Here is a 21,856-nt window from a genome sequence, read left to right as displayed (position 1 = left end):
AAATATGAGGCATTGGTTAATATTTTGGCCAAAATACACAAGCAATACCTTGTATGTATCTGTTACATGCAGTGTGGCTTTTAACACCCAGGGTGCCAGTGTGGTTCACCTGTGGGGTGCAGGGCAGTCCACAGGATTGAAATATGGCGTCCTTAATAGGCTGTGAGCCTGCATGCTGCACTACATGTACCATGTGGCCTCACCCCCTGTATATGCATTTTTTGTGCAAGTACAGTACTAAGCAGCCTCCCCTCAATATAAGGAGGTGTGAGAGTGGTTGTTTGCCAGTACCTTCACCTGTACATCTGCTCCTCCATATAGCAGTCTGGCTGTCCGTATGTTGGGGGAAAAGTGGTGTTTTTACCTGCCCTTCTGTAATTAGTATATCCGTAATTATATGGCTGCTTTCTGTTTTGTTTTTTTTTTGTTTTTTTTTCTTCTTTTTTTAAAGACCGATATGTCCATCAATATTTGTTACTCGTAGGAAGTCCCAAAAAAATGCTCCCACAATCCTTCTTCACCTGACATTTTCCAAGTTGCAAGAAGCTCCAGAAACCTTTATATGCATAATCGTGAATTGCGTCAAGAATTTGAATTTAAAAAAAATAATAATTTTTTTTTCAGTGGTCCTATAGGAGTCCTTCTGAATGTCAGCATGTTAGAGAGGAGCGAGCATACTTGCTAAGGACAAATACTCAAGCGAGTATTGTCCTTTTCGAGTACCTGCCCGCTCGTAAGAAAAGATTCGGCTGCCGGCGGGGGTGAGCAGGAGGGAGCGGGGGGAGAGAAAGATCTCCCCCGCCAGCTCCCGAATCTTTTCTCACGAGCGGACAGGTACTCGAAAAGGACAAGACTCGCTTGTGTATTTGTCCTTAGCAAGTATGCTCGCTCATCTCTACAGCATGTACTTGGCCATGTCCTACCAACAGTGTTTGTTTTTATACATTTTGACGTTTCTTTGTGCCTGTTTGTTGTTCCCTGGACAGATGTAACACTGGAGTTATCACATCTACAAATAGTTATTATTTCGACAAGCGCCATGTATTGCTTTTAGCTGCCTTGTTAAATGCATGTAGTGAGGACGGTCTAATCGTTGAGTGTTCTCCAGTGTATTGCTCTTAAAATCCAGATAAAGAGTAAGAATATATATATTTTTTTTCAGTTTTGACTCTGCATTGTCAGAACAGCCAACAGATTCACTTTACATACGTTTGATCAGATTCATCAATGAGTTTACTCCAGAAACTGGCATATGAAAGTAACGTTTTTTTGCACATGCCATGTTTTACACCAAAATTTGCTACTTATACCTTTTTTGACCTTTTTGAAAAGGAACGGGACATTGGTGGAGGTGATGGGGCTTTCTGTAGCCCATTAGATTTTATTATATTGTACACACCAGAATTTAGCGTAAATTATATTGTAAATCTATTGCAGCTCATAGTTCACGATTTCTATTCAAGTTCACAGGGAGCCAGAGATGCACCTAATTTGAAGTGTGCCCCACTTAGAAAATTAGGTGCATCCTAATTTCAGCACCCTATTAAGATGGTCAATGAAATGCGAGTCTTAATAAATGCACTCTTTGGTCTAATTTAGAACTCTTTGTCGCCATTGAGCTGTACCTGCTGCTCAAACATTGTAAACCAGTTGCATGCAACATTTATATAAAATTGTATGTGAATTATTGAATTGTCACAACAGCAAATCCAAAAACATGACTTCTTCATATCCTAGGAAGGCTCCCTGTCCACGGACGTCTATTCGCCGTCGGTAAACCGCCGGTGAATCACGCTGGCCGACGCTTTCCATAGCATTGCTATGGAAAGCGCCGGCCCCTGTCCACGAGCAGAGAATCATTGCGATTCTCCGCTCGTGGCGGGCAATTCGCAGCATGCTGCGAATTGCCCCGAGTCTCTGTGGCCAGCCTATCTATCAGATAGGGCTAACCGGTGGAGATTCGGCGGCGGCTCCCGCAGCAGAGATCTGCCGCGGGACTTCACAACGCCCGTGGACAGCCAGCCTAAGGCAGTATGACAATGGTGAAGATCATGTGTTGTGCCTTTATATTGAAAATCTGTTTCTGTTTAGCTGGTCTTGGCGAATTCAGGATCCGTGATTTAAATGATGAAATTAACAAGCTAATCCGAGAAAAGGGTCACTGGGAGGTGCGAATTCGGGAACTTGGTGGTCCTGATTATGGCGTAAGTAAAACTCTTGGATTATTCATACAAACTAAGATTTTTCTAGAAAACAGATCAAAGACAGAAAGTTGTCTCCCATAGAGAACCTCTGTCCACACACTTTTTGAGGGTATATTGACCTCGCAGAGGGAAGTTGCTTCTCCGGATCTCCTCTCTGAATCTATTATGACAGATTTGAGCTGTAATATTGCATCCCTCCTGTAAGGAAACTTACCGATTGCCGGCAAAATTACCATAGCAGCGAACCGTAATGGCCTATTTACACGGTACGATTATCGTTCAGAGTTGTTCAAATTCCTGCGCTCCCGCTGAGCGATAGTCGTCCTGTATAAATGCATGCAGAGACTGAAAGACTGCCTGCTTTCAGTGAATTGAGGCAGGCAGGCGGAGAGCGCTTACTGGCCTGCTCCGCCTTCATGCTGGACGCGCTCTCTGCGATGCCAGCAATATTTTCTCCTTATGTTTATTGCATTTCAATGCACCCATATACATATTTTACTTTCTTTTTCTGCCTTACATTAAGGTCAATTAATTATTTCTAGAGATGAGCGCGTATACTCGCTAAGGCACATTACTCGAGTGAGCAATGCCTTAGCTGAGTATCTCCTCGCTCGTCTGTAAAGATGCGGGGGGCGGGAAGCGGCGGGGGAGAGCGGGAAGGAACAGAGGGGAGATCTCTTTCTCCCTCTCCCTCCCCCCCCCCCCCCCCCCCCCAGCCCCGCTCTCACCTGTCACCGGCCCCCGAATCTTTAGAGACGAGCGGGGTGATACTCAGCTAAGGCATTGCTCACTCGAGTAATGTGCCTTAGCGAGTATACTCGCTCATCTCTAATTATTTCTCAATATTAAAGACACATGAATTTGTCATGATTTTTTTATTTATTTTTTCTTCTTTTGGTGTGTTTTTTAAATCCTAGCGCATAGGGCCCAAGATGCTCGATCACGAAGGCAAGGAAGTGCCAGGAAACAGAGGTTACAAGTACTTTGGGGCAGCCAAAGATTTGCCAGGCGTTCGGGAACTGTTTGAAAAAGAGCGTAAGTTCTCTGTCTCTTAGAATTAAAAAATGTCACTAAAAAGTTAAAAATCCATCTTGAGTAGATTTGTAAGTTGCAGTATTTATCTTCTGCTGATGCTGAGATACAGACTGTATGGGGGCATTTTCTAATTTAGCAGATTTGTTGCAGAGAATATGGTTGAACAAGATTGGTTCTGCAGCAAGCACATGGGGCCTCATTCACAAAAGTTTTTACTCCAGTTTCTGGCATAAAAAAGTCAAGCATTTTTGCGCAAGCAGGTATTTGTTACTTTTTTCTTTCTGTGCCGTCCCTGCCACTCTTTTGAAGTGGGTGCGGTATTCCTGAAGGGGGTGTGTCTGCCCCAGACCGACAGACAGATGTTTAATTTCACCAGAGACTGGTGTAAATTATATCAGAAATGTGCGCCAGGTCGGACCTGGCCTTCATTTCTGAGAAGGCACGTGGAGGTGCCATGGGTGCGCTTAATACATAAACAGGCATGCACCTCTTCATCTATTAAGCACATGGTGCACTGGGGGAAATTGCACTAAGTCTTGTATCAGAAATGCTGGGCTTAGTAAACGTCCCCCATGGGTTTTCTGAAAGCAATGGAACAGCTGTAGAAATGTCTGTAACAAATCTGCCACATATGGATTAACACTTGCAGTCTGGAGTAAAATCAACGACTCTGCTGACTACAAGAATGGAAGTAATCCTTGCAGTCTCTATAGAAAGGCAATGGTGAGTTGCATTGGATGCATAACGTGGTTTCATTGCTCAAATATTGTACCTTATTTGGAGAACTAAGGCTGTTTCACATCTGCATTGGAATCTCCGGTCGTAGGTTCCACTGCAGATCCGGCTCAAAATGCCAGAAGGGAAAGTGCTGCATGCAATGCTTTCTTTTGTCCAAAAGCTGAGCACCTGAGCGGAAACTGAACGGGCCCCATTATAGTAAATAGGGCCCGTTCCGCGGTGTTCGCTTCCGTTTTGAGACTGAGTCATTTGGCCGCAGGGATTCCCCTTACTTGCTCCCTGAACCGAGCAGGAAAACGGAACCCCTGACACGGATGTAAAACCTTCCTAACATTTTTTTTTTTTTTTTGGAATGCTTTATTTTTCTTATGTCCTTTTGAAGCATTTATATGAGATTCTTTCTAATCAAACCCATATTTGAATGATACGTTTAATGTCATTATAATTTGAAATTTCTGCGTTATTAAATTTCCTAGAGTTATTAAATAAGCAAAATGTAATTTAAAATTTTACTTAATTAAAATCAAGTGGCTTCATTTTCCACTATGACTGCAATTAGGAAATTAGTGTAATCGGGTGAGTCAACTTGAGGTAACGGATGAACTACTTGCTCATTGAGGAGATGCTGCATCACGCTGGACTCATTCACTTTAATTTATTGCACCAGCTCAGTCACATGAGATGAGATTTAGCGATGCCGCACTCCTTCATTACATTTAGTTCACAAATCACTCCAGTCATGCAACTTTTTTTATTTTTTACTATAATTGTAACCAAGAGCTACTAAGTCATATTGGGACTAAGTCAATAGGCCTATGTATTGGGACTATGACTTGTTTGTCAAAAAAGCTACTATACTATCTGTTACATTCTGCAATCTGCAATCAAGTCCCTAGCTACACCAATAACTGATATTTCATCCTAGTATGTTATGCTGGCCGACGAGACAACGATGATCTGACTGTGAAAGAACTACGTTTGTTCTAAACAATGGTATTTTTTTGTTATTGACCAAAATTGCTTTGGGTCTAATGTCCACGGGCAGATTCGATTTGCAGAATCCGCGCGTAAGATAAGCAAATCAAGCCGCCCATAGGGAAGCATTGGGCGCCCGCACTTCATTTAACACCTGCGGATTTGTTTCTATTTATCCATGCGCGGATTGTAAATCACAGCATGCTCCATTTTACCGCTCCATTCATCTCTATGGGAGCTTACGATCCGCTGGGCATCCGCAAATACATTTGGAGATTCACTGTGGATTTGAAAGTTAAAATCAATTATGGAGGTGGGGTTGAAGATTTTTTTTTCGTGTGGAAAAAAAACGCAATTTGCAATCTCCTGCAAGCAATAAAAAATCAATTTATTGATGACTCGCAGTGCATCCGCTACGGAAATCCGCATGAAAAAATTGCGTGTGCCATGGACATGAGGCCTCGGGCAGATGATGTGTGTGCTGGAGTGCATATAAATTATACTTGCAATTTTTAGAACTCTTTGCAGTGTAGTCTTTGCACAACATCTTCAAGGTGACAGGTTCGCAATCTTCAGCAGTACAAGCTGAATAGATTGATACAGTTCTGTAGGATAATATTCCGTTTAATCTGTATGTTGTTCGTTTAAAGCCCTGTTTATTCTGTGGGCGGTCCGATCAGTGGCTGACAGCCTTCCCCGGTATTTGTGTACATACAGAGATAAGACCGCCCACTAGACCTCAAAGCCAAGCTTGAACTGAGATTGAAAGTGATATAATAGAAGTTGGGCCAGGCTCACACGACGGTATTTGCATTACGTATTAGCACGCAATGTACATAATACATGGTAAATGGTGTCAATGAAAGCTCACTTATTTTCATTGTTCCACTCACACTTGCGTATATTTAATTATGCACATAAAGAAGAACGCAGCATGTTCTGTTTTTCAGCGTATTACACGCTATTGTTTTCTATGGGTGTGGTCAGAACGCAGTGCATATGCAATTATATTACGTATGTACGGTGTATTTTACGCATGTTGCTAGGAGACATGAGAAGAAACTGTAGAAAAAAAAAAGAAGCAACCATGAAGTCAGTGAAGGACAGAGAGCATAACAAAGCGTGACAATACGCAGTTCTATACGTAGGTAGGACGCTGCGAGTTTTTTTTGTTTTCAAACGCAGCATATTACGATTCGGTCGTGTGAGCCCGGCCTAATTGTATACCAAATTGCTCAGCTACTCTGTAACTTGCCACGTACAGATTAGACTACATGTTCTAAGCGACTGGTTTCCTTTAACCCCTTAAGGACTAGGGTGTTTCAGTCCTAAAGGAGCAGACACTTACATAGTATGTTAGGCTGACTGAAGACAATGTCCATCTAGTTCAGCCTGTTTCAACTTCCCCTTTGTTGATCCAGAGGAAGGCAAAAAAAAACAGTGAGGCAGAAGCCAATTAGCCCATTCGGGGGAAAAATTCCTTCCCGACTTCATAATGGCAATCAGAATAATCCCTGGATCAACCTCTGATGGTTCGTAACTAAATATAAGACCCGGAAGTACAAACCCGCTGGTCACCTAATGCCTATATCCTATAATATCCTTCTGATCTAGAAAGACATCAAGTCCCCTTTTAAACTCCTCTATGGATTTTGCCATCACCACCTCCTCAGGCAGAGAGTTCCACAGTCTAACTGCTCTTACAGTAAAGAACCCCCTTCTATGTTTGTGATGAAACCTGCTTTCTACTAGATGTAGAGGATGCCCTCTTGTTACCGTCGCAGTCCTGGGTATAAGCAGATCATGGGAGAGATCCTTGTATTGTCCCCTCATGTATTTATACATAGTTATTTGATCACCTCTTAGCCGTCTTTTTTCCAGGGTAAATAATCCCAACTTTGATAGCCTCTCTGGGTATTCCAGTCCCTTCATTCCATGTATTAGTTTAGCTGCCCTTCTTTGAACCCCCTCAAGCACTGCAACATCCTTCCTGAGCATCGGTGACCAGAACTGTACACAGTATTCCACGTGAGGCCTGACAAGTGCCTTATATAGTGGGAGGATAATGTTCTGTCCTTCGCCCCTATACCTCTTTTAATGCATCCCCAAGACTCTATAAGCTTTTGCAGCAGCTGACTGGCATTGATTGCTCCAGTTAAATCTACTAGTCCCTCTAGGTCTCTTTCCATATCACTTTTCCCTAGCGGTACCCCATTTAGTGTATATTTGTGACATCCGTTTCTCCTGCCCATATGTATAGCCTTCAACATTGAACTTGTTGGGGATTTTACCCATATGGGGGGTTTACTGCTTTATTTTCTTCAGCTATCAAAATTATTTTTGCTGCGTTATTTCTTCCTATAACATATAGAGCTATTTCTACACTGACTTTATTTTTATTGCAAATAAAAAGCTGTACTTTTTATTTTTTTTAATTAATTTAAAGTTTTTTAGTTTTAAAATTCATATATTAACGCAAAAATAAAGTATGGGAATGGGTTCCTCATTTTGTTTCGGCCGTTTTGGTATATTTGTTTAGTTTTGGATTACAAGGCAGATATGACTGTTTTGGTTGGCGTTGGCGGTGGGTCATTTTCCTTTTTTTTTATGTATATATTTTTATTCTGTAATTTTATTACTTATTTTTGTAATTTTTTATTTATTTATTTATTTTTACCATCAAGGTCCTCCATGACATTATATAAGACTTCTTGGGGTCATTCACATTGCATTCCTGTTTTTTTCTTTTTTTAAGGCTGGTTTCAGACGAACGTATATCTGCTGGGTTTTCACGCCCAGCCGATATACGTTGTCTCTCTCTGCAGGGGGTGGAAAAGCCAGGAGCAGTGCTCTGAGCTCCCGCCCCCTCTCTGCCCCCTCTCTGCCCCCTCTCTGCCCCCTCTCTGCCCCCTCTCTGCCCCCTCTCTGCCCCCTCTCTGCCCCTCTGCACTATTTGCAATGGGGAAAGGTGGGACGGGGCAGGGGTAATTCTCAGAACTTAGCCCTGCCCCCATCCCGCCTCCTTTCATTGCAAATAGTGCAGACGGGCGGAGAGGAGGCAGAGAAGGGGCGGGAGCTTAGTTCCTGCTCCTGGCTCTTCCATCCCCCCCCCCCCTTCCCTGCAGATGAGGACACCGTATATTGGCTCAGCGTGAAAACCGAGCCGATATACGGTCGTCTGAATCCACCCTTAATGTCATACTTTTTTCCACTATAGCTGGGGCATCCATAGGCGCTCCAGATATAGGGGAAAATATTCCTCGGTAGTGACAATAGTCACTTTCAGAGCTGTTCAGGGTCTGCTAAGACATTGCAGCTCTGCTGTGCCAGAAGGCTCCCGGCGGTCACATAATCGCCGGTTCACATAGTCGAAGTAATATTTCCACCTTCACTCTTTAGTACATAGCACTCGTTGAGTGTTATGTAGCCTGGAAAGGAGAAAGCAGAAGCTGTGAAAAACTGCTTCTCACTTCTCCTCCGGGTGTGTCTGACACCTGAGGACCTGACCTGCACCTGCTTAATTGCAGAAGCAGAGGCTTTAATTTGGCACCGTACTTCTGCTATCGGCCAAAATTAAAGCCCAGGAGCAAATAACATAAACTTATCGTCCTTGGCCCTAAAGGGGAGAAAGGGGTTATCTCATTAAGAAAACTGCATAGCTCCTAAAAGGGTGTACGGTTGAAGCAACCCTCCAGTCCTTGATAAAGATGGTTGCTCCTCTTCTCTGACTACCTGTTTCACACTAAATTAGCATGCATCATTAGTCTAAAGGCCCTTTTACACAGGATGAGTGTCGGGCAAGCAAATCATTCAGATTCCCGTGCTCATTGACTATCTGAATTATTGTCGTTCAGTGTAAAAGTATGCACAAACTGAACTACCAATAATTAGTTCGTCATTCAGTTTATGCATGACTAAAAACTAAATGATGAATCGGTCCCTGTAAGTGATCAATCCTCTATGAATGACTGCTTGTTTACTATGACTGGAGGCGTGCAGGTGGTTAAGAATGGTGTTCTTAGTACCTTCTCACAACTACAGATGTGACTAGGCCTTCCTAATAATTCCCTTTTTAGATATTTCCAACTCCGCCATGCACTCGGAGCCCAGTTTGGAGGACTGAACATGCCCCTCGCACTGACCTGGCTAGAGATGCTGGCACAGATGGCCAACATTCTGAAGCCGCTCTCCTATTTTTATAGACCACTGACAAGGGGTCTTGCCTTGCTGAAGGATGGGGCTCTTGAAAAGTGGGGCTTGGGCATACTGGACCTAGACTCGGACGACCGGGATGGCCTTTTGGATTAACCTGTCCCTTGTACTGATCAAGGGCGGCCCGCCCTTGATCAGTACAAGGGACAAATTAATCCAAGTCAAGTTCCTACATAGAATCTACTATACTCCCACCCGTTTGTGTACCATGGGCTTAATCCCCAATGCAGACTGCCCAAGATGCTTGATGAGTGCGGGCACAATCATGCATATGATTTGGGAATGCCATGTTTTGCAGACCTATTGGAGAGACGTCCTTGAGTTTATGGTGATGCACCTAGGGGCCCCACGCATCCTGCATCCTAAAATTTGTCTCTTTGGCCTTGTGGAGGACATTCTGGTTAACACAGTAACATGCACTCCATATAAATTGCTGTTCTTTTATGCTAAAAAAAGTTATATTGCTTAACTGGAAACATCCAAAAGGGCCCTACTAGGGCTGCTTGGCAGCGTGAAGTGAATGGGGTCATCCCTCTATATAGGTTGACATATATGGCCCGAGGCTGTCCCGCCAAATTTGCTAAGCTATGAGGTCGATGGGTTGACTGTCCTAATACTGCATCAGGCATATAACTAGTTTCTTGGCCAAAGGGAAATTTGGAGGTTTTTCTTTTTCTACTCCTTACTATGTGCAAGGATATTGAATGCCTGCTGTGTTGATGGCAGTGTCATGGGTGAAATCTTGTTTTTATGTTTTAGTTACTTCTATTTCCTAGGTTGAGAATCTTGGGTTCTGTTTTTTTTTTTTTGTTTTTTTTTTTTTGGGGGGGGGGGGGGGGGTAATAAATAAAAGGGTATATGTAATTACAAAGGACAGGAGTACAAGAGTTCTGATTTTTAAATTTGCAAAACACTGCTGATATCTCTTCCTATGCATGTTTGTATTATACTGTATGAGAATACCCAATAAAAGTTTCTTTATTTAAAAAAAAAAAAAAAAGAATCGAGGCCTGCAGGCCAGAATGATCTCCGTCTGCTCTGCCTCCATACTCTGAGCGATGATCGTTTTTGTGCTTTTACACAGGGACGATCATCACTGGGAAGACCTGTCAGGTGTCTGCACCCGACAGGTTGTGGCGTGTAAAAGGACCCTTAGACTACAAATGTATACTAATGTACAATGTGCAACAGGGAGTCAGAGTAGTGGTACAGCCATCTTTGTTTGTCCAGGCCCAGAGAGTCCCTTTAGCATAGAGGAAGGGTCCACACTGGAGAGCTAGAAGAATGAAAATTTAGCAGGCATGTAATACTCTATTACCCCAATGACATGTTACCCTGGTGATAACAGCTGGTAGCCATGGGAAATTTCTGAACCTGGATTTGAGGCAATCAGCTCTTCTATTTGAAAAGGGGTTGTCTTTATGAGGGAGCCTTATTTAACACCTAACTAATCAGATCTAGTCCCCCCAGGACCTTTCATACTAAATCTAGTTATGTCTGAAGAAAATTCGAAATAAGACTCGGTGAACGGTTACATCTCTTACTCTTGGTATTGTGGAGAACAGTAGCTGCAAATCAGTTTGTATAGTCATAAGAGTTCAATTATATATAGCGTATATGTTTTTTCATTTTATTTTTTACATTTTTTTTTAGCTGTTCCTCCACCGCGGAAAACACGTGCTGAGCTGATGAAAGACATTGATGCAGAGTATTATGGGTATAGGGATGAAGATGATGGTGTGTTGGTCCCTCTAGAGGTAGAGGAGGAGAAGAGAGGTAAGGCTTCCAAGTTTAATCGCCATGGATTAAATGTCCATGATCTCTCTACATTCCCAGTCCTGCAAAATGTCATTACTGAATTTTTAATATTAGATGACTAGTATGATAGCATTGCGCTCATATATGTTCCTTACCTACAAGTTATTTAAAGGGATTTTCTACGAAAATACTATTGATGGCTTCGTCTCGGGATCAGTTATCAAGTTGATCGGCTGGAGTCCTCCGATAAGAACTATGGCCAATCAGCTGACTGGGAATCTGCTGGCAGCTCTGCAGTACACAAGGGTACAGAGCGGAAGCTACAGAAGCCGGTGCTTGTAATTGCAGGCACGGCTCATTACAATCAATTACTGTCTGCAATTACAAATGTTTTCCGCTACTCAGAGCGAAGCCAACTGCTTCTGTTCTGACTCCTGTGTATTGCAAAACTGATAGCGGGCGCCCAGTTGGCTGATCGGCCAGGGTCCCAAGCAGCAGACCTTAACAGATCATCAGTAGTTGATGGATCTTGATAACAGTTCATCAATAGTATTTGCGGGGAAAACCCATTTAAGTGTTGTGTTCTGATACTTATGTCGTAACCTCAGCTGACGGTTATTTCTATGACGTAGATATTTCTGATCCATGAAATGCGATATGCGAACTAGAAACCAGGATGGCAAAAACTTTATATAGTTAGTAATGATGCATCATAAAAAGGTGAATACCTTTTATACATCACTTCCTGGGCCCCATCATCACTGAGATCTATTTAGGGTATTGCACCATTGTAAGATTATGTGATGACTGGATTCGATTATTAAGGCCCAATGTCTACGGCTGGGTTTGATTTGCGGAATCCGTGCCTTAAGCCGCCCATAGGCAAACCTGGGCGTCCGCAAATGAAATAAAGCATGCGGCTTCTGATTTGCGGACCTTTTGGTCCGGAAAACAAATCGCTGCATGCTCTATTTCAGTGTGGATCTTGCACGGATGGCTTCCATTAAAGTCAGTGCAAGCTGTCCGATCCGCGGCCCGTCTGCAATTGAATTACGGCTGCACTGCGGATTCTGTGGGAATGCACGAGTTAGAAAAAAAACGGTGCATGCGCGACAGCTGGCGCTTCTGCACACATCTGCAGACCAGGAAATAGAAGACCTCGACAGTATGCAGAAGACCCGGACACGTAACGCGGTGTCCTCGGCTGTGGGCAGGGTTTAATTCCGCTGCGGGCTCCTGCATGCAAAATCCGATCTGCCCATGGACCTAGGGCCTAACTATATGTATGTTCTTGTGATCCTCTTTATAATTCTGTTGCTGTTTTCACTGTTAATCATTTGAAACTCTTCATGAGAAAATATCTGATTGTGTTCCTGCAATAGTTGCACGTCACTGCAGTATCCTGGTGTGGTCACCTCTGTGTTTCGTTTCTTTAGCCATTGCCCAGGCTGTGGAGAAATGGAGATTGGAAAAGGAAGCCCGTTTGGCGTCCGGGGAGAAAAATGAGGAGGAGGAAGAAGTGAATATCTACGCAGTGACTGCAGATGAGGTAGGTGCACATTTTCCAGCCCGACGGGTTACACTACCACGGAACAGAAATAGTTACTTTTCATCATCTTACCCTGCTCTGTGCTGCCAGGGCTTGCAGTGGGCTGCATTACCTTGTAAAGAACTACAGTTGCCATGATTCCTCTCGCATATGCCTCTATAACACATAGTGGTGTAATTACTTGCTGTCTTCATGTACAGCACAGTTCTGCTGTTTTGTGGCTTACTACGGTAAGCATAGCACTACTTGCTGCCCAGCATGAGAAACAGGGAGGGAGACGGGAGAGTCATGGAGTGCAGATAGAAGGCATGGGCCGTGTCCTGTACTACTGACAGGGAAGAGAACCAGTGAGTCTGAAAGCCATGATTTTTATGTTGAAAGTGAGCAGCAAACGAATGTAAACAATGGCTTTGTATTTACCTCAATGCTGTGATGTAAACAAATCGCCGTATGTGCTATTTTTTTAGAACGCATCACACAATGGGACAGTCAAACACATTGCATGCCATGCGGTGTGCACGTGAATGCGAAGTAATGTTTCCCATTGAAGTCAATTGGAAACAATTAACGACCCTCTGAAGTGTGTGAAACATGCGCCGGAGGATCGGAGTTTCAAGTGATGCGAGGCGTCTTTGCATGAAAAGTGCCTTGCATCCATGGGTAAAATGCACGTTGACAAGCGTGATCTCGCGCTCACCTGTGTGAAGGTGGCCTAAGTTATGGGCGTTAGACCCGCCATCAGATCTGGACTTCTGATTTACAGTTGTCTGAATGAGGTTTTAAGGTCCGTTTACACGGAGCAGCAATATTCTCCTAATATGAACGGTGGTTCTTGATTATTAGCCCACGTAAACATATCCAGCATTTGAATATAAAAACGTTGTTGATCCCATCTTTTATGGGGACATATACACCAAAAGTAATGTAGACCGTTTGGGCATGAACGATCACAGAAATGATCGTTGGGCTAAACGTGCTGATTGCTGCAGTTAAATGAAAGTTAATGAGTGCTAGTCGATTTTGCTAGATCGATCTACGCTCATTACGGGAAGAGTATCTACCGGTGTAAATGGGCCTTTACACAACAGCCATTCAAATGAATCTGGGTAATGATTAGTTGGTGCGCACAGCTGAAAGCTGCAGTAATGGAGAACGCCTCTATGCAATCTTTCCCTAATGTGTATTTCCAGAAGAGAGGTTAGCATGTGCCTCTAATTACACTATTAAGCTGCTATGGGGTGGCTAGAAAATCTGAAGCCGCTTTAGGGATACTAATGCAGTTATATACAGCACATGACACGGGGATGATGATGATATAACTTCCTTGTTTCCTGCTTTCTTTGATTGAAGTTAGTGTAACCCCAAAGTCCATTTACACAGCACTAATCTGGTTTGCACGAGTGAACAAGCTGGAGGCATCATCACCAGCTTGTTCGCGCTCAGGCAGCCGTTTAGACAGGTAGATTCATCGTTGACTTGTTCCCTTTTCGTTCAATGTTCGCTTTTCCGATGTGAAACGCTGAAGATCAGTGTTTTTAATGGAACCACAAGTGAATGAGCCAATGATTTTTAGTGTTGCAGAAACTGAACAGGAAGCGCGTGATTCTCGTTCAGTCGTTGGCGCGCGTTTAGACTGAAGATTCACTTCTGCTTGTTTGAACGATAATTGGTCCAGCTAAAAGCACCCTACTTGGGCAATGTACTGTATGTGATGGTTCTTGACGTTTGTGTGAACTGTTGGCAATTTGTTTGTCTTTCCTAAAATCACATTTATTTAAAGCCCTGGCTAGAAGTGGCCGTACCCTTCTCTGACATCAGAGCCCCAATGATGGTACTCGGTGGCCTTAACATGTGATGACGGCCTAGTACAGCATTAAATGGGTTGATTTTGCTGTCCAAACCGTTCTTCTGTTCCCTGATGCTGGACTAAGCTGCAGTGATGTAGCATCCATCAGGACGTAAAATCTTGTAATCGACTCATTCAATGGCTGTAAGAAGTGGTGATGGTTTTAATTAGTTTTTGAATAGCTAATGGCACACATGTTAAACACAAGTTCTGTGCGCCAAGTCCGACCTACAGCCTCATTTTATGTGGTCCGCCATCCGTACACAACTACTCACTCAGCCGGCAGGTCCGGTCCAACAGCGGCAGTGCAGTCTGAACCCTCCCCCTCGGCGTCTGTGTGCCCTGCCCTGTACCACTCTGGGGAACCCTCTTACTACAGGGGCCTCTGAGGGTCACTCTTAGGGCTTGTTCACATGGGCGTAAGTTCATTTCAGTCACGCAAATACCGAAAATTGCTTACATCCGCATTTTTTGGCAGCTCCAGGCTGTTTTTGTTTGCCCAAATACACTGCATATTTGCACAGGCGAAAAATGAAGACAGGCCCGTTGAAATGGTGCACAAATATGTAGTGGATATACAGATTTTCTGAGTATTTATGCTGAACCATTCATTGCAATGGCCTACTGCAGTGCGTAATAACTGTGTTCTATTCACTACGTATTACGCTTGTGTGAACAAGCCCTTAATATGCAGTCGAAGGGTGCATTCACACGACTGTATATCGGGTGGGTTTTCACGCCCAGCCGATATACGGCGTCTCTCTCTGCAGGGGGAGGAGGCTGGAAGAGCCGGGAGCAGTGTTCTGAGCTCCCGCCCCCTCTGCCTCCTCTCCGCCCCTCTGCACTATTTGCAATGGGGGGGGGGGCGGAACGGGGGCAGAGCTAAGTTATGGGAATTAGCTCCGCCCCGTCCCGCCTCTCCTTGTTGCAAATAGTGGCAGGGGGGTGGAGAGGGGGCGGGAGCTCAGAGCACTGCTTCCGGCTCTTCCAGCCTCCTCCCCTCCCTCACCCCCTGCAGAGAGGGACGCCTTATATCCGCCGGCGTGAAAACCCAGCTGATATACGGTCGTTTGAATGCACCCTTACAGTTACAGTTGGCCCTTTTACGTCTGTAAGGCCACATCCGCATTACAGACGTAAGGCAGATGTGGCTTTTGGTAAAAATGAGTTTGACACTCTTGACTTATGGCATCATGACTTTAAATTACCACTTTTACACATAAGCCTGCAGTGCTGAATATGTTGGCGCTATATAAATATTATTATTATAAGCCACCGGCCAGGACAGTCACACATGACAGGTCAGCTGTGGATTTTACCTATTGTTTTTAGTGGGTTCGTTCACATGAGTGTATTTTGTGCATGCATTTCGTTCGCACAAAAGAATACGCAGTGTGCTCTATTTTTAAAAAATATGGAACTTATTAACTTCCCCATTTCATTAAATAGGGGATTGGTTGTGTTTCTTTTTTTTGCATGTGCAAATGTACACCACTTGCACAGGCAAAAAGTACAGTAAAACATGCGCAATTGTAGCGCTTGCAAATGCCCATACACCTCTCTAACACTGGCCTTAGTATTCTAGTCTTTGGAGGTGGTGGGAAGAGGAATATGACTTGTCTTATGTACACAGTATATTGCACATAGCAGCCAATCAGAATCCACTTTTTTTGTTCTCAAGTGCATGTTGGGAAAGGTAAGCTGAAATTGGGTTGCTTTAGGCCAGTGTTTCCCAAACTCAAGTCCTTTATGATTCCCCACAGGTCACGTTTTCAGGATATCCTATACTAAGAACACCTGTGGTAATGTCTGAGGCACCGACAATAATTAAATCACCTGTGCAATAGTGAGGAAATCCTGAAAACATGACCTCCTGGGGGTCCCTGAGGACTGGAGTTTGGGAAGCAATGCTTTTGGCAATATGGTGAGTTTTTAAGGCCTTCTTTACTAAAGTATGGTGCCTGCACAATGTGAACTTTCCAGAAAGTTGTTTTGGCTATAGTTAGGCTATAGGTATATGGACGAGTACGAAATGTGGGCTGAAATCGCACTTACCACTGTGTTTTTCACGACTACGTGAGGTATTTTTCATATGGCGTATCCCATATCCCCCCCCCCCCCCCCCCCCTCAACCGGTAATGAGATCGCAGGTTGCCGTGTGGGTGTCATGGCAGTCGGGGGCCTTCTGAAAGGCCCCAGTGCTGTCATTTCAGAATGCCTATCACGCCATGCCTGCGGCGTGGCTTGATAGAATGCCTGCCAGATCGTGGTATAATGTAATGCTATGGCATTACATCATACTGCAGGAGCAATCAAAGCATCACATGTTCTTCTCCCCACCGAGGGCTAATAAAAAGAAAAGTAAAAATAAGTTTTTAAAGTTTTAATTATTGAAAAAAATAAGAGTTTAAAAAAAACCCCACTTTTGCCATATTTACAATAAAGTAATCTAAATAATAAAACAGAAACGCATATATGGTATTGCTGCGTCTATAAAAGTCTGATCTATCAAAATAATACGGTATTTACCCAGCACGGTGAACGTCATCAGAAAAAAACTAAACCGCCAGAATTGAGTTTTTTTTTTTTTAATCACGCCCTCTTAAAGAAGAAATGTAATTAAAAGCAATCAAAAAGTCGTATGCACTCCAGGAAGGTACCAACGGAAACTACAGGATGTCCCATAAAAAATAAGCCCAAAAATGTGCTGACAAAGGAATAAAAAGGTTATGGCCGTCAGAAGATGGAGACAGAAAATAATTTTGAAAAATTAAATATCTTTAAAAAATAAAAGTAGTACAGCAAAAAAAACGCTATATAAATTTGGTATCTTAGTAATTGTACTGACCCATCGAGTGAAGTTATCATGTTATTTTTGTTGCAGTGTGTACGCTGTGGAAACAAGATGCACCCAAAGATGGCGGAATTTCGTGGTTTTTTTTTTTTTCCTCCCTTTTTCTATCTCACTCTACATAGAATTTTTTTAAAGGTTTTTCAGTACATCATATGGTATTTTAAATAGTACCAGTGAAAAATACAACTCGTCCCACAAAAAACGAGCTACGTCAATGGATAAATAAGAGTTATGATTTTTTGAAAGGGGGGAGGAACACCCCCAAAATGGGGGGGGCGGGTGGGAAGGGCCATGTCTTTAAGGGGTTAAAGGTCCTATTGGAAACAATGGGTGAAGCAGGAATGCCAAAAGATAAAACCTGCTGCGACTTTTATTCTCGCAGCATTGCTGTGAAGGGGAAAAAATGGTTCATGAGTCCATTCAGAAGAAATGCAGTTCATATTCATGAGAGGTTTGTGCATATCGCCACGCACAAAATTCGTACTAGATTCTCGCCCGTGTGAGTGTAGCCTTAGATTGTACAGGTTTGCGTGCCTTTCCTACTTTCCGGGTAAACTGCCCCACTAAAATTCCACAAAAAGCATATGTCCTATTGAAAGGTTTGGGCACTCCTGGTAACAGCTGCTCAGAAGGAGTCTAAACAGAACCTTTGCCCTTTTTAGAAACCTTTTAGCATGCTGGCCCCAATGGTTCATGTGTCCGGAACGTGATACTAGACAAGGGCGCTGTGTGACACAGGTCATATGATTAGGGCAGAGCGTGACGGGATCTTGTGCCCAGAACAATAGTTCTGCATGTCCAGGAGTTGCCCAATGTTTATTGATCATGGAGTCCTTAGACTTGGGCAATGTTTACAGCAATGATACTAGATCTTCTGGTTTATTTGGGGGCATGGTTTACTCTTTCATCCTTTTATTTATGTACTGTCGTATGTGGACTTATGTTTGGTGCTGCTCACGTGAGGATTTGTCCATAGTAGCTTTAGGTATGGACTTTCCCATATATATGATGTATCCTCGGATGACCGTACAGAACACTAAGGCCACATGGGCAGAAGCAGCCCAAAGTGTCAAACTACTTTGACAGTGGCCCACAAAATCTTCTAGGTGCCTAAGGAGTAGTATCCAAAGGAAACTCATGAAAGACACTGCCATTGATCTAAGGCTAAATTCACACGGGCCAAGAAACTCTGCCTGATATTACGCTTGCCAACATGTTTTTCACATCAACGCGAGGCGTTTTTGGTTCTGTGAAATTGCGATCCTCAGGCACGTGTTTCACGCACGTCAGAGGATTGCAGGGGTTTCCCATTGAGGACAGTGGCGAGCCGTTTCGCGGGAACTCCCAAAGATAGAACATGCTGCGACTTTTATTGTATACTGTGAGAGAGAAAAATTGCTCATGTGAAGAAATCCATTCAAAAGAATGGAGCTCATATTCATGCGAGTTTTATGCATCTCGCAACGTTCAAAACTCAAGCAAGATTCTCACCCGTGTGAATAAGCCCTAAGGGGCTACTTTTATAGCGAAAGCTTAAAATGCTCTCTGGGACTTTGTACATGGAAGTATGCGACTACAGAATACAGAGATATACACGGGACACCTTGCTGCTGCTTGTTTCATATCTATATGGCCCTGACTGACAATTGTTCTATTGATTTGTTTTTTTTCAGTCTGGAGAAGACAGTGATGATGAACAGGAAAGAGAGGAGGGACAGCAAAAATTTATTGCACATGTTCCAGTACCATCTCAGAAAGAGGTAATGTCCTTTTATAAGTCCCTTGGACTTATGGCTTGGTGTTTTATGCAATGCATTCGGAAGGTCTCCCTTTCACTTTTTTTCACCTATTGTTATGTTGTGGTCTTGTGCATATTAAAAAAAATTCAGGTTTTCCCCCATCATTCTGCACTTAATACCCCATAATGGAAAAGTAACAAGAGAATGTTAGAAATCTTTTGTAATTAAAAAAAAAAAAAAAAAAAGGAAAACAGTTTGCATTGACATACGTATTCAGACCCTCTGGTATCCCACTTGAAATGTGACTCTGGGGGCCTCCTTGATCATATGAGATGTTTCTGCACCCTCATTGGAGTCACCTGTGGGAAATTCAGTTGATTGGACATAATTCTAAGCGACACACCCCTGTGTATATAAGGTCTCACAGCTCACAATGCATATCAGAGACAAAAGCAAGCCATGAGGAGGAAATAACTGGCTGTGGAGCTCAGAGATTGAATTGTGTTGAGGCACAGAATTGTAGAAGGCTGCAAAAAAAAATTCTGCAGCATTGAAAGTTCCCAAGAACACAACGGCCTCCATAATGCTTACATGGAGGAAGTTTGGAACAACCAGAACCCTTCCCAGAGCTGGGTGACCCACCAAATGAAGTAATTGGGGTTGAAGGGCCTTGGTAAGAACCCAATAGTCGCTCTGGGTGAGCTCCAAAGATTTTGTGTGCAGATTGGAGAAATTTCCAGAAGGTCAACAATCACTGCAGCACTCCACCAATCAGAGCCTTATGGCAGAGCGACCAAAAAGAATCCTCTCCTCAGTAAAAGACACATGAAAGCCGCCTGGAGTTTTCCAAAAGCACCTAAAGGACCCTCAGACTATCAGAAACAAGATTCTCTGGTCTGATAAAACCAAGATTGAACTTTTGGCTTAATTTAAGCATTTTGTCTGTAGGAAGCCAGCTACTGCTCATCACCTGCCCAATACCATCCTTACAGTTAAGCATGGTGGTGGCAGGTGCTGTGGGGTGTTTTTCAGCAGCTGGGACAGGGAGACTGGTCACGGTTGCTAGAAAGCTGAATAGAGCAAAGTACAGAGATATTCTTAATGAAAACCTGATCCAGAGCATAATGGACCTCAGACCGGGCAGAAGGTTCACCCTCCAACAAGACAATGACCCCTAAGCACACAGCCAAGACAACACAGGAGGGGCTTAGGGACAGGAGTGGCTTAGCGCCCTGACCTGAACCCAATCAAACATCTCTGAAGTGATCAGAAATTGCTGTCCATAGAGGGTTCTTCAAGAAGAATGGCAGAAAATCCTCTAATTCAGGTGTACAAATCTCGTGGCATCAAACCCAAGAAGGCTGTGGACTGTAATCGCTGCCAGAGGTGCTTTAACTGAGCACTGAGTATAGGGTGTGAATACTTATGTCAATGATAAATGTAACTTTTTAATTTTTAGCAAAGTTTCTAACATTGTTTTCAGTTTGTCGTTATGGGTTACTGAGTGACATTTGAAACTTTTTCATTCATTTGCAGAAGGCCACAACATAACAAAATGTCAAAAAAGTGAAAGGGTCTAAAGACTTCCCGAATGCATTGTAAATACCTGCTGGCAACTTTTTCTGTGTGATCCATCTGCTTTATTGCACCATTCTGGCATTGAATAACTTACTTGCCATGTAAATATTTGCTGATACTACTGTGCTTTAATTATGGTTCAACTTAGAATTCAGAATAGAATGTATTAATCATTAAACTCTGTTTATTCTGCTACATATTTACAATCAAGTAAGGAAAAAAAAAATGCTTTTACCTGTTTTTAAGTAAAAGTCACTCACTTTCAACCAGCATAAAAATTATTGCTGGTTCGCTCGCTTCTCACTGCGTCTTAATGCTTCCCGCTTAGTGTATACATACAATGTGAAGCACTCGGCGAGAAGTGAATGATTTTCAGCGGTGATCTGCCTGCCTAAACGTTCTGCACCAGTGCTAACAACTAGCGGTGACGCCACCAATTCGTGCAGATCGTTTAGAGGACAGTCGTCCCGTCTAAATGGGGCATTAGCCTAACTTCTGGGTGTTGGTGCCCCCTAGGTGTGACTCTTTGCTCAGTAGCCTTTCTGCTATAATTGCATTGTGCTGTTTGTGCGTACGCCCCTACACGGAGTAACCTCTCGTATTTTCTATCTTTTCAGATTGAGGAAGCCCTAATACGACGAAAGAAAATGGAACTCCTTCAGAAATATGCCAGTGAGGCTCTCATGGCTCAAAGTGAAGACGCTAAACGGCTTCTGGGCGTATAAAATTGTAAATACATGCAGCAACCCACTAGATCCTTGTAAATGTTCCTATTTTTGTTATATTTTATACAGAAAATGAAAAATATAGACTTTTTTTTCACAAAAAATCGCTTTGTCATATGGGTGATTATTATGGTGAGTCTTTACTTGACCGGACTGGAGGGGATGTGACACCAGCTGCCCCCTTCATTCTGCTGATTCCAGGAGAAGAGAGCATCAGCGTTTAAAGGAGTGGTCGAGGACTGAAAAACATGGCTGCGGTCTTGCAAAAACTCTGGCACACCTGTCAATGGGTTGTTTCTGCTACTGCAGCTGAGCTCCATTGAAATGAATGCGGCAAGTTGTAATTCCACGCACAATTGTCCAGACATGGCACTGTTTGAGCGCAAGCAGGCATGTTTTTCTAATCCTGAACAACCCATTAAGGCGGCCTTCATACTTGTGATAAAATTGCGTCATGTGATGGTGAGTGAAAATGCAGAATTATGAAACCAATGATTTTCAATAGTTTCATTTCCATTTGCGATTGTTTTCAGTCATGCGATGTGGCGTTTAAAGAAAAAGATTGCAACATGTCCTATCTTTTTCTTTTTCTGCCTTTTGTTTTTTTTTATCTTCCATGCTTTATCGCAAAGCGCGAACTTGT

At 43.2% G+C, this 21,856-nt stretch overlaps 1 protein-coding gene across 1 annotated transcript in view; it reads left to right on the top strand.

Annotated features, from left to right (window-relative positions):
* The window catches only part of ISY1 (ISY1 splicing factor homolog), a 34,826-nt gene extending 13,493 nt beyond the window's left edge, over nucleotides 1-21,333 (top strand). Inside the window, exons 6-11 of the mRNA XM_066596466.1 lie at nucleotides 2,092-2,204; nucleotides 3,122-3,239; nucleotides 10,818-10,940; nucleotides 12,359-12,471; nucleotides 18,845-18,931; nucleotides 21,106-21,333. Coding sequence (XP_066452563.1) covers nucleotides 2,092-2,204; nucleotides 3,122-3,239; nucleotides 10,818-10,940; nucleotides 12,359-12,471; nucleotides 18,845-18,931; nucleotides 21,106-21,213 — 662 coding nt within the window. The 3' untranslated portion in view covers nucleotides 21,214-21,333. The remainder of the gene's footprint in view (nucleotides 1-2,091; nucleotides 2,205-3,121; nucleotides 3,240-10,817; nucleotides 10,941-12,358; nucleotides 12,472-18,844; nucleotides 18,932-21,105) is intronic.
* The last annotated feature ends 523 nt before the right edge of the window (nucleotides 21,334-21,856 follow it).

The sequence above is a fragment of the Eleutherodactylus coqui genome, chromosome 3 (genome assembly GCF_035609145.1).
Source record: "Eleutherodactylus coqui strain aEleCoq1 chromosome 3, aEleCoq1.hap1, whole genome shotgun sequence".
Taxonomy (NCBI): Eukaryota; Metazoa; Chordata; class Amphibia; order Anura; family Eleutherodactylidae; genus Eleutherodactylus; species Eleutherodactylus coqui.
This window is presented reverse-complemented; position numbering and strand designations above follow the sequence as displayed.